Raw genomic sequence first — 19,802 nt, 5'->3', positions numbered from 1 at the left:
AGTTTCTAATATTTATTTTTAAGAATGATTATTATGAAAGCGAAAAATTAATATATTTTAAATTTAATAAAATTAAAAAACTATTATATTTTAAATTTCTACATCAACATCATAAGTGATACTGAAATTTTAATTATAATTTCACTATACAAAATTTTATAAAATATTTACAAAATAAAAATAAAAAAAATTAAGAATAAAAATTCTGGATATCATAATTATCTTTGTCGATTATTTTTTATTATTATCAAACGATATATATGCACTCTATGCACATTTGCATTTCTTTATATGACAAACAACAAAATGTTACAGTTAAATCAATATTTAAATTATTTTTACTATTAAATTAAGAAAAAAAAATTAAGAAATACATATATGATTTTAGAATGTATTAATGTATTAATGACATTAATTACATATTTATGATATAATTATATAAAAGTTCATTGTGATTATCATTGTGAATATTATTTTAAGATCATGTTAGTTTTTTGGATGTTAATATTTTTTTTATTTTTTAATATAATATTAATTAACATCAAATTTAACCATTTTTATAATAATTATATCGAATATATAACATATCGATTTTGATAATATATTAAAATATATGTTATCAAATTCAATACTCTAAAATAATATTTCTTAATTCATAATATAACAGTTATTCAGCTTTAATTTCTAAATTATACTAATAACAATAATTAATATTAAAATTAATATCAATCTATCGATATTTATTAATAAATTTTGATTCAATATCAATACAAAATTTTAGATACTAGATATCATTTTTATTATTATTTTCGTTGTAGCTACATATACTGACGAAAAAATGTCATGAAATTTTAAAATTATAAGTAAAATTTAAAATTTTAATTATAAAAATATATTATGTATTATATTATTATATTATACATTTTATTTTTTGAAGTAATATTATAACTACAGTAAATAAAATATAATAATAGAAGTATCAAAATAATTTAAAATAAATTAAATAATTTTTTTTTAAAATTCAATTTTAGAAATATACAAAAAAAAGATCACAAAAGTATTATTTTTTAATATTTTTGTATCAATATTTCACTTTTGACTCAAATGATATATTGAAATCACTTCAGCATGACATATACATGTATAACATATATTTCAATAATTTTCAGTTTTAATGTTATTTATTTTTGTTATTTTGTTTTGTTATTTATTTTATAATTTTATTTAATCTTATTAAATTATATTCGTAAATAATAAACTTTAATTGATTGAAATTTTATTTATATATTATGTTCACATTAAAATTCCTTATTTGGATTGATTAATAATTCCATAATTATCAATTTTCACTAAATAGCGAAGAATTACAATAAATTTTAGTGCTTAAAATTCAATAATGTAAAACATTTGATGAATTTATTAATTTCAATTCTTTTAAATATATTTTTATTTCATTTTTTAATTATTATGTATTATTTAAGAAATTAATATTATTAGATATGTATAAATTTTGCATTTTTTAATAATTGTTCAAACTCTTTTTCATATAATATATCAGCTATCTATTCAAATTTGATATTTTTTCTATATGATTGTAGAAGACAATGTTTAGCATTTTCATCATTTATTTTATTGATATTATAATATTTCGCGAATTTATAAATATCTTTACCAAAATTATTTGAATTAAAAATTATTTTCAAATAATTTTGATTTTTTATATTAATTATTATTATTGTTATTATTATTATTATTGTTATTATTATTATTATTATTATTATTATTATTATTATAACAAATTTATTATTTAATTTATTGGTTTTTTATAATGCAATAAATTTTATATAAATCTTTTATTAGTTTATTATCTTATTAACTTTTTTTTTTATATAATTTTGCAACTATTACAATTTTAATTAATTCATTAATTTTATTTCATATTATTAATAATTTTAAATCTTTGTTATCTATTTGATTATATTCTTTTATTTTCTTTTATTTTCATTCGCTTGGGTATACGTAAATTTGAATTTTATTCTGTATTATACAATCAAATATTGCATTTGCATTTCCAAATATTTATATTACAGTACATAATATTTTCACATTATTTTTGCTTTTTTTATTTTTTCAATTTTTACTTTCTCTTTATTTAAAAAAATTGCATATATTGATAATTGAAATATGTGGCATATGATATATAATAATCTAATAATACTAAAATTCACTTTTAATTTAAAATTTCGAAATATTTAATATCATTTATATTTTCTTTTTTTATATACGTTACTATCTCAACAAATATTAATTTTGCAATTATGCCTTCAGCAGTAGTTTAACAGTTTTTTTTTTCTTTTCTTTAATTATTAATCATATTATTTTCAACATATTTACCTCATTGTCAATTGTAATATATATTTATTTTTTTTTGTAATATGAAATTTGTGGTATTCATTATAATATTTTTCGAATAGTCAATATATGCATATATATACAAATATATGCATATTTATGAAATAATTCAACAATATTTAATATAAAAATATGTAATTTTTCAGATTTTAAAAATTGAATATTTATCCTATATTAAAGGAAAGAACGTCCCATGTTGCAGCATTAATTTCAAAATATATAATTAATTTTTCTATTTTAATATTTTGCTAGAAATTATTAATATGTTTATCTTTTTTCTATAATGATATTATAAAAAAATGTGTACATATACAATAATGCAGCTTCAATAAATAATAATATCAATTATCAAAAATAGATATAAAAGATAAGTTTATTTATATATAACCTTCAGAAAACAATATAGAATTGAAAAAAGAACTATAATCGATCAACAATTATATCTGTTTTAATCAAATTATATAATAATATATAATAGTTAACTAATTATTTTCGAAATCGATTCAGCCCTGATTTTCCAGTATAAAATATTAAAATTAATTTATAGTAATAGAAGGAATATAATATAATTTTATTGATTTGTATTAGAAGGAATATAATAAATAAGTAGTAGAACAAAACAAATTATACCATTTATACGATGGTACAATGTACAATGTATAAATATAATACATAAAAAAACATATGTGTTCATAGACAGAATTATTAAATATCGAAACAAAATAGCTGCCAGTAATATAATTAATAGATATTAGAATATTATTACTCTTCTCCAATTCTACTATATTCTACTATATTCTACTATATTACTATCTACTGATAACTATTTTGTTTCGATATTTAATAATACTGCTAACATTAAAAAATTTTCTTCCGAATATATAATAGAGAATGTAACTTAGAATATATAACATCTATGTATAATACTTATTATGTATATTATAAAATCTTAACTTAAATTTAGTTAATATATATATATATATATATATATATATATATATAGAAAAATATTAGAATAATTATTAATTATCTTTTATAATATATATTTAAAATCATTAAAATTTCGATATCTTTTTTATACAATTAATAAATTATTATATAATATTTAATTATGAAATATGAATTCGGCTTAAAATATTTTACTATTTAATAAAATTCATAACATTTATTTATTATAATGTATGTATATAAACATATTACATATATATTTAATAAATATAAATGTATTTGAAAATGTACTTACTTTTAAATGGTTCTCGACCAGCTATTGTATATGCTGGTGAAGTATCTATTCCATAATTTGTTAATTTTGATATATTATACTGTGGTCCAGGTCCAATACTTGGTATTTGAATTTCTGTTCGAGGTCTTATAGTATATGCAGGACCTCTTGGTCGAGATAAACAATGACCTTCATATCCAACTAAAGTCTGTAATTTATATATAGGAGCAGGACCTGCACACGTGTATAAAATTTTATTATATGCAAATATTTTAATTAAATTGAATAAACATAAAAATATTATTAATTTACAGTTAATTATTATTTTAATTGATAATAATAATTATAATTGAAAATTATTCGCATTATTTTAATAATATTTTGTAACATTTAAAATATTAGATTAAATTATAAATTATTTTTGTTTTTTTTTTTACATTTATTTTTCTTATTTTAAAATTTATTATATTAACTTATTATATAAATTTTATTATAATCTAATATTCATATAGTTAATATATATAGTTCATATAATTTTTAAATATCCATATAATTATTTAATAATTATAAGATTATCTTTTTTATCTAATAAAAAAATTTAAATAAACGTATAAAATTTCAAAAGACATATGATAAATATAAATTCATCTAGATTTTAAATAAAACTATATTTTTAATAATTAATAATTACAATATATATTTTTGCAATATTTTAAATATTTCAAATTCATGCAATATTTATATTTATTTAAATTTTTTAAAAAATTGTTGAATGTTCAGCAATTATTATATATTTATTTTTTCTTAAAATTAATTTATAGTAATAGAAGGAATATAATATAATTTTATTGATTTGTATTAATTCTTTTCTTATTTAAAAGAATAATCATAAACATCAATATAATAGTTTATTATATATTTAAATAATATTTTTATTTCAAAGATTTTATTGATAATTTATTAATAGAATCTTTTTTAATTTTAGCCTTCATATTATTTATTTATATTAGACAATAATTAAAAATAATAAATTAATCTTCTTAAATTTTATCTTTAAAAAATTCGATACAAAAAAATAAAAAAATATTAAATCTAATGATTTGTATGACAAAAATATCTTAATTTTGTCTTTAATAACGAGGGAACAGCATTTGTTGAAAATTATAATCATTATAATCAATATTCATTGTCTATAATATGTTTAATAAAATATTTTATAGTTTTATTTTATAAATTTTTAAATTTATTGATAAAATAAAATCATCATGACAACAATCGAATCGATTTTATAACTTTTAAAAAAAGTAGTAACTTTTATAGACATTCAACAAAAAAAGAATTTAAATAATTTATGAATGAATATTATGAATTATAAATGAATTATATGATTTCGAAAGAAAAATATAATTACTTATAATATATTTATATAATATATATTTATATTTAAATTTATTTATTAACTTATTTATTCAATTATTTATTTATATTTATAGAATATCTTTGGAGGATTAATTCTAGAGAAAATATTTTTAAAAGAAATACAAAAATTAATATAAAAATGTTAAGGTTGAAGTTTATTTAATTAAGTTACAAATAAGCGAAACAGGAATAAGTATATAGTGGGAAGAAGATTCATTAAAAAAAATAAAAATCAATTTTTCAAATTTCCAAATAAATAAAATGATTGATTAAATAAAAAGATATTTACTACATATAAAAAATTTTTTTAGCAACTTTTATTTTTATATAAATAAATCTTTAAACTAATTTAAAAGAATAAGGCAATTTAAATAAAATAATAATTTTTTTTTAATTGATTTAAATAATTGAAACTCTATTAAGACAAAATAAACATTATATTTTCTAAATAATATCTTGTGTTATTTTTATAAAAATATATATTTTTAAATAAAGTCTCAATATATAAAAAAAATTATATTTGATTTTTCTCTTAAGAAACTAATTTATTTTTACAATTTATTAGGATAATAAAAACATTAATAAAGAAAATCATAATGGATTTCCACTAAGATTTTATATGATTTTGTTATATATAAGATCATAAGTATTATAGAATATATTAGAGAATATCATTCATTGTTGTATGATCAAAAAAATGCTCACTGTATTTTTTAACTTTGTAATAATCTATAATAATTTTTGTAATATCTGTCTTTTTTATTTTATTTAGTTTAGTCTTAAATGTAAATAAATTGTTTTATTCTCTTTATCTATCATGATTTATTTTATAATTTATTCATTGATGTTAGTGAATTATTTCGAATCTTAAATTGTATTATTCATAATAGTAGAATATAAATTAAAGTCAAAACTTTAATTGAATATAATAACTGAAATAATATTTATGTCATCATAATTATAATACATAATTATTAAGAACAATTAGAAATATTTAGAAATTAAAATAATTCTCGTCGATAATTATTTTATTTAACTGAAATATCCAAAATTTTTATAAGGAAATGAAATGAAATTTTTCTTATTAATATTAGTAAAAAAAAATTTTTTCGATTATTTGTAACCATTATTTATAATCAAAACAAAATTAAAAATCAATATTTTTTAATATGATTTTTAAAAAAATTTTCTTTAGATTTCACGATTATCCTCAAGTTAAATAATAAACAATGAAATAAATGTTAATAATTAATAAATAATTTATTAATTAACTTTTTCCAAAAATTATTAGTCTTTGATTTTTTAAATATATAATTTTTTTTAAATATCTATTAAGATAAATCAAATCAAAATAAAAAATTGAATCAATATAATTTTGTTTAAATCCAATATATAAACATAATAATAACTATTAATCATAAATAACTATGAGTTATAAGTTATAATTTATGTAAACAAGTGTGTATATATGTAAACAAAAAAAACTTATAATCTCTTAATTGAAATTTAAATAAGTATTAACATTGAAAAATTTCTTACATTAAGAAGATAATTCTTATATTAAGAAGACAACAATCTAAGAGAATCAAAATATATATAGAATCATAAATATTATAAAAATAAAATTCATATGTTCATTATATAATATGACAAGAAGATTTCACACAATCACAAAATCATTAGAAAGCATTAGAAGTAATTAGTAACATTCATAAATAAAGAAAATATTTTTACAACTATTTCCTAAACATTAAAAATCAATTCGCGAAAAAATTTTTTCAAATTTGAGAATTTAATGAAAAGAGAGGAATAATTAAAAAAAAAAAATTTTAAAAACTGATAATGGATAATGATATATTAATATTATATTATAAATAATAATATTTAATAATATAGTATATTATATGATATTATTTTGATAATATATTACTATCGATTGACTTATCAATTACTACATTGTTATCTAACTGTGCTTTCTAATCCCTAATATTACTACACAAAACAAAATCATTCACAAATGAAAATCGATAAAAATCAAAATTTTCATTGAAATAGCCAATAATAAAATAATGAAATAATATTTCACTAATTTATTTTGATGATTCATAACTTAAACATTTCTATAATTTTATTAGTTTTTAATTGTATCTATTCATTTTAGCGATTTACATAATTAATTTTGTATTTGAATTATAAAATTAATTTAATTAATACGAATCTATTATAATTCTTCGTATGAAAAAAACATAAAATATAATTTTTTCTAAAATAAGAAATTATTAGAAGAAATATTTTATTGATCAAAGTTTCGATTTCACTTCATTCTTACGCTATTAAAATGAATACAAATTGGAAAATTTGTGAAATTTAAAAATACTTCTTGAAAAAAGAAAGAAAAAAAAATATTTCATTTTCGAAAGTTTCAAGTTTTGAGAATTTTAAAAATTTTAAAACCTTATAAAATTTCGAATTTGAGTTTCATGAATCTAGAAATCAGATTTTGATCTCTATCTCAATTTCTATTTTTTTTTAAATATATTATATATATATATATATATATAAATTATAGCTTTATAACTATTTATAATTATTTATAATTGATATGTATATTTCTTCATCAATTTTTATGTTTTTTTACTTCTATGCTTAGAATCGATTTTCTAAAGATTTCTTATTCTTAATATCTTGAATATATTATAATTAATTATAGAAAATAGAAATTTCGTAATGTATAAAATATATAATTATAATAAAATAAATAAAATAAATAAATAAAATAAATAAAATAAATATATTATAATAAAATAAAATAAATAAATAATATATAAACTAATTATAAAATATAAAAGCAATTGCTAAATTAATTTTATTAAAGTATCAATAAATTAATAGAAAAATAATAAAATATTTAAAATAGTTATATATATATATAATATATAAAATTGAATAATAAAATGAATTCATAAAAAATTTATAGATAAGTAAATTCAAAAGATATATTTCATTTTTGATAACTACAAATCATCATTTTATTTTTCTGTCTTATAATTTATTAATCTAAATACAAAATGTAACAAAAATCAGAACATTAACTATTAATTGCAGAAAACATTTCATTAATGATTAAGTGCACATCTTAACTTATATATTTTAAAACTATGTTAAATTAATCATTCATTCAAATAATATAAATAAAACTCATATAAAATTAATATATATAATCATTAATAAATATAATATAAAATCATAAATTATTAAATATAATTATGAAAAATATAATTAAGCTTAAATATTAGAAATTTTATTTTATTGATATAAACATGATAATTTTATGATATATATGATAATGATATGATAACATTTTATAATATATAAATATAAATATTTATATTTCGTATAAAAATCTTACCTTTTATCATACAACTTAACAACTTTGGTTCATTCTCTTTGTCCATTTTAATGATGAAAAAGAAATATAATAATAATAAAAAATACAAAAAATAATACAAAAATACGACATAACATAAAAAATAAAAACTATTAATAATCTGAAATTTGAATGAAAGAAATATAAAAGCTATATTCAGAGTAATTAAATTTTTATATCAATTCTTAATTATTATATCAATTCTTACAATAAATTTGATTAAAAATTAAAATTAAAAATAATATATAATATATAATGATATTTTTTTTGAATTAACATTTTTTTTACTTTAATTTATATATATTAATATAATTTAATATATAATATATAATATATAATTCTTCATGGAAAAAATTTATCAATCATAAAATTATAAAATATGTGATTCTATTTAAAAAAATTAAATTAACTTTTATATATTTTTCAAAAATTTTCTTAAAAAAATTATTTTTTTAGATGATATTTATTTCATCATTTAATTATTTATTTAAATTTAAATTTAATATTTTTTAATATTCAAAAAATATTATATAAATAAATATATATTATCTATGTACACTCTATCTACTATATATAACATATACTATGTATAATCATTTTAATCATCTAAAACAAAATATTTATTTATTTATTTATTTATAAGTTATGTAATATATACATTTATTTAATTGGAAAAGACTAATTGGAAAATTCTTTCTAGTTTCAAAAATTTGATTAGTGAATTTTGATATATTACTTTAAATTTTAACAAATTTAACAATTTCTTTTATTTTTTTTTCTTTTTTATAATTTTTTTTTTATCATATATTATGTAGAATCATTATTTTGTAAATTATAAATTATACAATTATATAATAATGTAATACAATTTATAATTATATCAAATGTATAATTACAAATGAAATATATGTTCAAGTGTATTAAGTTTACAACACAAAATATGTTAAGAAGTATAAAGTTCAGCAAAGAAAATGATATATATATATCCATATATATATATATATATATATATATATATATATATATATATATATATCCATTTTTAAAGCAAATCATAATTGGAGATGAAAAGTGAATCGTTTAAGACAATAAACAAAAAAATCGTTAAACAAAAATGATCATGGAGCAGTAGAGATGAATCGGCGCAAAGGACTTCGAAAGTCAATATTCCAATCAAAAAAAAACTTTTTGTTTGATGGAATTTCAAGGAAGTTATTTTTTTTTTTAACTTTTATTTGAAATTGCACAATTTGAAAATTTACTGTAATCTATTGAACAAATTAAACTTTAATTTCATTAAAAGAGATCTGAATTAATCTAAATTAACAAGAAAGATATAGTGTTTTATCAAGATAGGAAATGCTAGTTCACTATATTGCTAGATCTGGCACCCTCGTATTATCATTTATTTCGATTTTTACAAAATTTTTTAGATGGCAAAATGTTTATTTCAAATGAGGATATCAAAAACCACTTGGATCAATTTTTTGCAAACAAAAATTAAAAGTTTTAGCATTGAATCATATTTCTATTTAAAAGATGGCAACATTGGATCATAATGACCAATATGTAATTAAATAAAATACATAGCTATTAAAAAAGTGTGTTTCATTATCATGAAAAAAAACAAAATTACTTTCCGAACTTTCCAATATTTTTTTAAAAAAGATATTAGAGATCTTAGATAGAAAATGAATTAATTTAGAAGTTATAAATTCTTATAAACAATTTCAGTCAGAATATTTATTTACTTGCGTTATTCTATAAAATATATCAATTTATATGCATTTCCAGCTTGATTTTGTATTTAAAAAATAATATATTAATGATGCAATGAAAGGACGAATCAAATTATTAAAAATTTTTACACAAAGAGAAAAAATTTTTAATCATTAAACTATTAGATTAAAAATGATCATGATTATGATCGCAGAAATGAATTTGTATTACTCATTTTAAATAGAGAATAAATTCGATTTATTATATTTCTTACAGGAATAGCATTTAATTAGTTTATTGTGTAGTTTATATGTGAAATAAATATCTTAAGTATCATATAAGATATAAGAATAATTCAATATTTTTCGATAAAAAAATATTTATTATATTCAACATTTTTTTCGACATATATTACTTTTGTATGGATTTATTTGTTTGAGTTCAATCGACGGTATGAACTTAACATAATGTTACGATTAAACTGTTTAACTAATTTGCGCGATCTATAATTAATCAATGTTTTTTGTTAACAAAACCAAAACGAAAGTTTTTATAAAGGAAAATGAAATTATTTTAAGAATCTTCAGTTACTAACATAATTGTATGTAATTCTTATTTTTGGAACAATCTGTAGAGTGAATCTGAATTTTTAATAAACTTAATATTTTGTGTTAATCCGAAACTCTAATTTTCTAACAATCAAAATCAAGTAGATATACTTTTCAAAATCATTTTCGTGATTAACTTTTATTACAATATGTAATAAAAAACATCGATCTAACTAATGTAGAATATGTGACGCCCAAATCATCCAATAACAATAGGTTGATAAACTTATCAAAAGAAAATTCAATTCATAAATATTCAATGCCCAAAGAAATCAGTAAATATTCGTTCAAATAAACTATATAATTAGCAATTTGGAAGTAATTACGAGTTATTACGAATATTGTAAATTTAATAATTAAGTTTAACAATTCATAAACAATTACTTGCATTTCTATAATGCAAGTTATAGGTTATATTATGATTATTTTTATCTTTATTTTACTTATCTAATGATAAAATAATATATATAACAATTAACAGATATATTTTACAAAAGGAGCAATTGATAACACACACAATTTGATTAATAATTAAAAATTTTTTAATTAATTATAATGCAAATGATAAAAAGTGATTGAAAATCGAAATATATATATATTCACGATATATGTCCGTAGAGAAAAAATAATTACGAATTTATCTTTTATTTTTAACTTTTCTCTAAATAAAAAATCATTATTTATCTTTAATTTCTTTTTTTTCTGTTATCTTAAAATAATTCATTGAATAATTAAATAAAAGAAAAAAAATACGTATTTCTTGAATTATTGATTAATTTTTTGAATTTCGCATTTAAATGACTAATATTATAAATATATTCATTATAATGCATAATATTGTGCTTATATATATATATATATATATAGCTTATGAAAAATTGAAATTTTTATAGAATGATGCATAATTAGATACAATTAGATACAAAAAAAATCGAATTATACTAGCTAACTATACTATAAAAAAAGTTTAGAATATCGTATGAATATTGATATAATAACAATTGTAGAAAATATTAGCAATCAAAAATTTCATGCTGTAGTTCAAAAATAAACGATAGATTCTTCTAATTTCATTGTAGAAATCAAAAATCCGATATGCCATATTGTTAACCAAAAGCTATTCTATCGAAAATAATGTGGCTAAATAAAGATTATCTTAATTCAAGTTAGTAGAAATAAATATTGAAGAAAGATATAAGAACAGAATCCTTCATTTTCATAAAAAATAATAAGAAGTAAACAATAGATTAGAAACTAGAGATAATGTGCCAAATAATAAAAATAATAAATATAAATCTTCCGTACATTTCTATAAGAAAATATATTAAAATATATTTTAACATAGTCGGAAACAAAAATAAATAGTAGAAATACATATTAAAGTTTAGATGAATTGACATTATTATTTAAATTTTACTATATATGTTATATCATAATACATATTCAATAAAATATTGATTAATATTATAATAGTTGATATAAACTATAATAATAGTTAATATTTACATAATATTTCTTAAATAAATTACATTTAATAAGAATATCATATCATATTAGAGAATAAGAATATTATCAAGTTACTTGTCGAGATATTTAATAATATCCGATAAACATCTATAATGCTAATAATGCTAATTATGAAATTTATATTAAAAATATAAATGAATGCTATATATTAATTTCAAAAAATTTATTTAGTTTTAACTTTTAGATTTTTTGAGAATAATGATATTTCTAAAAGCATTGAAAAATATTGAAAACGAAAGAAATTTCAAATCAAATTTTTTAATTATTTTGTTAATTATTTTGGATTGCCATGATAAGTTTATTAAATTATCATTTGATAAAATTATAGTACATAGACTCCCTATATAACGCAAATTTCTATAATGCGCTTTTTATAAAATATTGCAATTGTTTTCATATAACAAGATTCTTTATATAACGTTAACATATACATATAACGTTATATGTATATATGTATATCTTTTTAAATCAATAGTACATATATGCTATTTATTTTTGAAAAACTATTTTATTTGATATGAAAATATAAATAAAATAAAAATTGACATAATAATTATAAACATATTTTATACTATTTTATATATTATTTATTATATATTTATTTATACATTATATTTTATATTATATTATGTTATGTAAATAAAATTCATACATTATAATACAACGAGAAATGTAACTTTTATTAATTGTTATTATATGAAAATTTATTATAATATATATCTAAAAACGAAGTAGATTAAATTTATAAAAAATATATATTAATAATAAAAATATAAATTAAAAATAGAAAGATTAAAGTAAAAATAATAATTTGATTTTGAATTATTAACTATACAAAATCTATTAGATTTATAACAAATATTTTTATCAACATCATAAACATTTTGATCAACATAATTATCTGATATTATTAAGACAACAATCTTCTATTTAAAGATCTAATTTTATTATTGCAACATTATGCAAATTATTTTTTAATCAAAGAATATGATATTGAGTTGACATAATATGATATTGCAACATTGAAAAATTTTATATAAGAATATGATTCTTTTATTATAGTTCATAGTACAATTTTCTATAATATAGGATAATATATGTATATATTATTTTTAATTAATTTTTGATATAAAATTATCTATATGCTTTATTATTAAATTTTAAAATCAATTGTTAATGATATATTATGTCATTATATTGAGTATATATTAACATAAGCTGTGTTTTTTTAACGAAGAGATATAATATATCATTAAGTTATAAGAAGATGGCCTAATCATTTAATCATTTATTTTATTGAAATAAAGAATATTCGAAAAGAATATGTAAATATATATCATAATGAACATCAATGTTGATTGAATATTTATAAAAGATCAAAAATATGTCGATTGTACGCATGCCTCAAGAGTTGATTTCAGTCAATATGATATCGACTAATTAATATATTATTCACTATCAATTTAAAAACGTTTTTTTAAAATCAGTCAAACATTAATTATTATTGCATCATTTCTCTCTAATTATCGCCACACATTTATTGAAATAGTTACATATAAACTAGAAAATTAAATGTGTTTCATTTGTTAAAATTTCTAAAACATTTATGTAAAAAGTTATATTCATCGATGCATATGGAGTTGATTTCAATTTTACGTTTATAAGATCTTATGAAACCATCGCTGTTTGTCTATTTGTCTTATACATATATCATATGTGATGAAGCCAAATCGGTAAGAGATAAAACTTTTTTATTCATTTTTTTATTTAGATTCTGATGAGAATAATTATAAATATTTTGTGCTTTTTAAAAATTTTGAATAATAAATTTCAAAAAACATCATGTGATTGCTATTAAATATTGTTAATGTTTATGATAGTAAACAAATGCGTACAATAGTAATATTTATAAAAAATGGAACGATTTTTCGAATTTAAACTGAGCTTAAGTGATTTTAAAAATCTAAGAAAATTTATGTTTAATGCAAGAATAATTTTTATAACAAAAATATGAATAATGCCATATTTTGAATTCAAGGTAATATCATTGACTTTAATACGAATAACAAAGATCAAAACATCGAAGTCGCAAACATCTTTATCTATATGATCTATCAAAAGATATTACTGTTATCCCTAAGGTAATTTATTCTTTCAATTATAATTTATAATTCAAAATTTATCTTTCAATCAAAATTAAATTTTAAATAAAGTTTATTAAATTTACCAATCCTCCCAATCAAATTTAACTTTAAATCTATTTACTAATATTATAAATAAACTCAAAAATTAAATTAAATTCTATAGGGTCTTATTGTCCCATAATTAAATTTTAGAATTTTAACTAAAAATTTAAATTCATTTAATAATTTAGAGATAGTTATTATTTCATTAATTCATTCATTATAAAATCAACGATTATAAGATAGAAAGATTGTAATATATATAGAAAAATAAAAGTTACAATAAAAGTTTAAGTTTTGATTATTCAATGTCAGATTAAAAACAACTATTTTATTAATACAAAATATTAATTATTTGTAAATTGAATAATTTATATTAAATGCGTAAACACATGTATGGAAATAATTGAATTCGTGATAATCATGGGGAATCAATATTTTAAAATCATATTTTAATGGTGTTATTAGATCATATTACATAAATTCATATCAATTCTTTCACCATACAATACATCGTCATGAACAAAAATTTATCTTTGAAAATTAATATATTTTAAACTGATTTTATGGTTTCAATACATGAATTTCAATATATGTTTCAAGTCATGAGTTTTAATGAAACATGAAATCACGAACTATATGTATTATTCGATTTGCGCAAATAATATTCAAAAAATATCGTATAATCTAGCTTTGATTCTAGCTTCATTAAAAAAATTTCAAATAATAGTTGGATAATATGTTGCAGTAAATATTACTTTATACAGTTATAGTATACAGTATAAATTTTACAATCTCTCTTTATCTTGACAAGTAATTGTCAATATTAAATGCAATGATAATACATGCTTCTTTCGATCTATAATCGCAAACTTTTACCCAGACAGCGAATATTTAGCTAAGATATTTAATCATCTTATCGACACTAGCATTTTTTGCACTGATTCAATTGCCATGACGTTAAATCAACTTAATTGAGAAATATATAAATTAGGAATGGACAAAAGATGAATTATATATATATCGTTTTATTTAAAAACGAAATAAGTCAATTTACTATTCGTCACAAATCAGAATAATAATATTTAAATAATAATTGTTTGTATAAGATATTCTTTATATTCATTATAAAAATTACTATATAATAACATTTTAATATAGAAAGGCGATTAAAATATAAATTTTCTTTTTTAATTTTCCTCGAATATATGATTATCGAAAAATCAATTCACATACAGGTAAATGCATATAAGAAGTTCAAAATTGGAAGAATTATATTTAAATATGTCACATAATTTAGTCTTTTCTAAAATATAATTCATCGAGATTCAAAAAAATCGATGAATGATAGAATTTTATGTACTTTTTCTCCTATGATGCAATATGTTTGTTAAAAGAAATATATTGCTCTATAGTTAATGGTAAAAACTTTTTATTCTTAAATACATTACAGAGTTTCTTAAAATACGAGTGAAATACGAGTTCTAATTGAACAAATTGTGAAATATGATAAACATAATAAACGAATTTTGATAATTTAAATTATAATTCAAATGTATAAAGTTACATATTTTATGTAATAATACATATTTGTAATATAATAATGATGGCAAATTCTTTTCATAATTGTTTCGAACAATTTTTTACACATAATAACAGGCAATGCAATAAAAATTTAACAATTTGTTTTTCCTTGATTTTTCAATTTCTTGATTTTTTGAATTCGATTTTCTCTCATATCTTGCGCCTAATTTGTATTAATTACTTGACAAACTATTTCCCAAATATGTCACTCAAATAAATACGATAAATGTACGCGCAATGAATATAATAACTTACATAATCAGTAATGTTAATATATATCAATGTATACATTTATGTATATTTTTATTCTTTCGATGCAATATCAAATATAAATTATCCATATATATTCCAAATTAGTAACCATTTGTTTTGCAAATATCAAACATAGTTAATTCCTTTTTCATGAATTTGAATCTTCAATCTTTCTTGTGATGTAAAATAACAAAATCTGAGAAAAACAAAAAACATTAATATATCTTATAATGACATATATCACATGACATATATCATAAAGTGGCTAATAACTAGTGATACAATCAATGATTATACATCAAAAAAATAAATTGAAAATAAAAAATAAAATTTTTTCATATAAAACTTTGTTTTCAAACTTTAAATGTAATGAGTATATTGCATTTGATTATGTCTTAATTAACATATGTCGCTTTATCTTATTCTTTTTTTTTATTCTCTTTTATCTTATTCTCTCTTTCAGATTTATGTTTATTATAATAAGTAATCAAAAATTCAATAATAAAATAGAATAAAATATTAATTTACAATAAATTTTATTATTGCAGAATTTGTGAAAAAAGTTTTTTTTTTTCTATATTCTCAATACATTTTTTGATGTAGAATTATTTTCCAATTATTATTATTTTCCTATTAATTATCAACCATATTGTATAATGATATATATTTATTTACCAATTACAAATATATTTTTTTTCATAATTGTTGATTTATATTGAAGTCAATCTGAAAAGATTTCTTATGCTAAAATAATTTTTTTATAGTTTATAAATACATCATTAAGTTTTTCAAATTATATTTTATCAAGTTGATCTGATATTATGGACAGTTGATAGTGCGAAAAATGTTTGAAGAATGTGAATAAAATGATTATCGATTTGAATATTTCCTAATTAGAGGCAATTAACTAAAGACATATATTTTATATATAATATAGATCAAAATTTATTATCGTCGCACTTGATATAATATTGATAACTGTTTTGTTTTAATATACCGTTTAAATTTTAGTGGTTATTGCAATTTATCAACAGATACAATATCCTTGAAATAATATTGTCACGTTTTTAAACCTTTTCCAAAAATCAGAATCATGCATGATATTCTTTGAATATTTGCGTAAATTGAATAATACATATAATTCGTAATTTCATGTATTAAAATTTTTCACTGAGATTACAAATTCGGCTTAAAATAGATTCATTCAGATAAATATTTGTTCATAATATTTGTAATACATAAAAATACGATTTTAAAACACTAATTAAAAGATATTCTCGAATTGCAAATTCGATATATAATTCGATATATAAACTTTTATACACATATATTTAAATTATTTATAAATAATTGATTTTGCATTAACAAATAATTTATTCTTGTTTTTAATATTCAATGAATTCAATAATCAAAATTTAATTTTCATCATAAAGTTTTATCTATTCGCGATATTCATGCATTGTTTACATCAAAGTTGACTAATGATGCTAATCATTTGGAAGTATTTCTGATATAATATGTGTATTATAAAAATTATTCTCATTACATTAAAATTTTATACACACGTTTTTATACACACAAAATTTCTTTATCTTTTAATTTTCTTTAGAAAATATTTGATATAAAATTTGCACCATACTAAATGTTTTATATATATGTAGATTTTTAAAAATCAGTTAGCGTTAATGTCAAATTTTCGATTTTTAAAAATATTATTATTGAGCGTATTTATTGATTATCTTAAATATTATATAATTATTCTTTGAAATCTACCATTCAAAATTTTCAAAAATTGCAGAAAATTTATAATCATGTTCATTATTCATTAAAATGATAGAACTGAATAAAAAAGTAAATAAAAAAGTTTTAATCATTTTTGTCAATTTAGTTTCATGATATATAGTTGTATAAGATAAATACACAAAAGCTTACAAAATAAAATATTAAATAAGAAATTGAAATCAAACTCGCACATATCGAAATATTTCCTCATATAAATATTTTATAAATTATTCACATATTAAGAAGATTTTTATAAATAAACATATTTAAAAGTTTTATTTTCTTCAACATAAGATTATCCCACAAATTTTTCAGTTTATATACAATTATTTCTCTGATAGACATGGATTACTCTGCATCAAAAATTAATTACAATAGAGATCTACGATTTTTTTCCAATATTATAAAAAAAAATTTTATTCTATTTTATTCTATTCATATATTATTCTATTCTATATTTTTTAATTGTTTGGTTTAATGTCAATTAAAAAATAATTTATATAACGTTAGAATACGACATTGCAAGTTTTCTTTAATTCTTTTAACATGATTTTTATGTATTTATTTTCAATTTTAATTTTATCATAAATTCCATAAAATATAAATATAAATTTTTATTCTTTATGATTTTTTAAATTATATATTAGATTATATGCAATTTATAAACAATCATAGGATAATAAATACATTATTTATCTTAATAATATATATTATAAATCCTGTTTCTAATATTAATAAAAAAAATATAATCAAAAATATATAATTTACATTAAATTAATATTACAATTTACATTAGATAAACAATTTAATAATAAATTATATAATAATAATATAATATAATAATAATATAATAATAATATAATATAATAATAATATAATAATAATATAATATAATAATATTATATCTATAATATAAAACATGTTTAATATCATATTTCTTATAAAATAAACAATATATAATTTTTTTTTGAAATACAAATATATTTTTTTAATTTGTTCATAATGAAAATAATTTTAAAATCAAAAATTGATTATATCATAATATTCTATAACAATAAAAAATAATCTATTGTAAAATTATTAGAATATATATTATATTTTAATTGTGACAAGAAAACAAGAAAAAAAAGAAAAAATATTTACATATAATTTAATTCCATTTTTTATCATAGTAGTCATTAAAAAATAAAAAATTAATTATTTATAATAAAAAATATAATGTCGTATTGAATAATTAAAATCATATTATCATATATATAGTAATATTTTTAATTCAAATTCAAGATGCTTAATTTAATTTCTCTCTCATATTGTTCAACATTTATTGGAAAATTATTAAATTTTCTTAAAATAATAATTATTCAACATTTATCATTATTATATTATATTATATTTATCATTATTATATTATATTATATATTATAAATAATTAACAAATTATGCGTCAAAATATATCATCAATCGATTATTCTATTATTCAATAATCCTTGTAATTTTTTAATTAAATACTGAAAAAAGTCACACAGTCAACAAAAAAACATAATTATTATAAAATAATTGCAAATTAACACTTCAAAATATATTTCTTATTGAATATCATTATACTATTACATTATTAATCGTTTTGAATAAATTAAAATTAAACGATTAAAATCGGATTGAAAAAA

At 16.7% G+C, this 19,802-nt stretch overlaps 1 protein-coding gene across 1 annotated transcript; it reads right to left on the bottom strand.

Annotated features, from left to right (window-relative positions):
* Positions 1–90: 90 nt before the first annotated feature.
* Positions 91–3,875, bottom strand: LOC113219360 (outer dense fiber protein 3B-like; the record flags this gene model as incomplete). The annotated part of the gene is made up of 2 exons (XM_026445976.1): positions 91–121; positions 3,652–3,875. Coding segments are annotated over 2 exons (255 nt in total), but the record flags the coding sequence as incomplete, so codon positions are not given.
* Positions 3,876–19,802: the final 15,927 nt, after the last annotated feature.

This window comes from Apis mellifera, unplaced genomic scaffold, assembly GCF_003254395.2.
Source record: "Apis mellifera strain DH4 unplaced genomic scaffold, Amel_HAv3.1 GroupUN_248, whole genome shotgun sequence".
NCBI lineage: Eukaryota > Metazoa > Arthropoda > Insecta > Hymenoptera > Apidae > Apis > Apis mellifera.
Note: the sequence above shows the minus strand (reverse complement) of the source record. Positions and strands in the feature narration are given on the sequence as shown.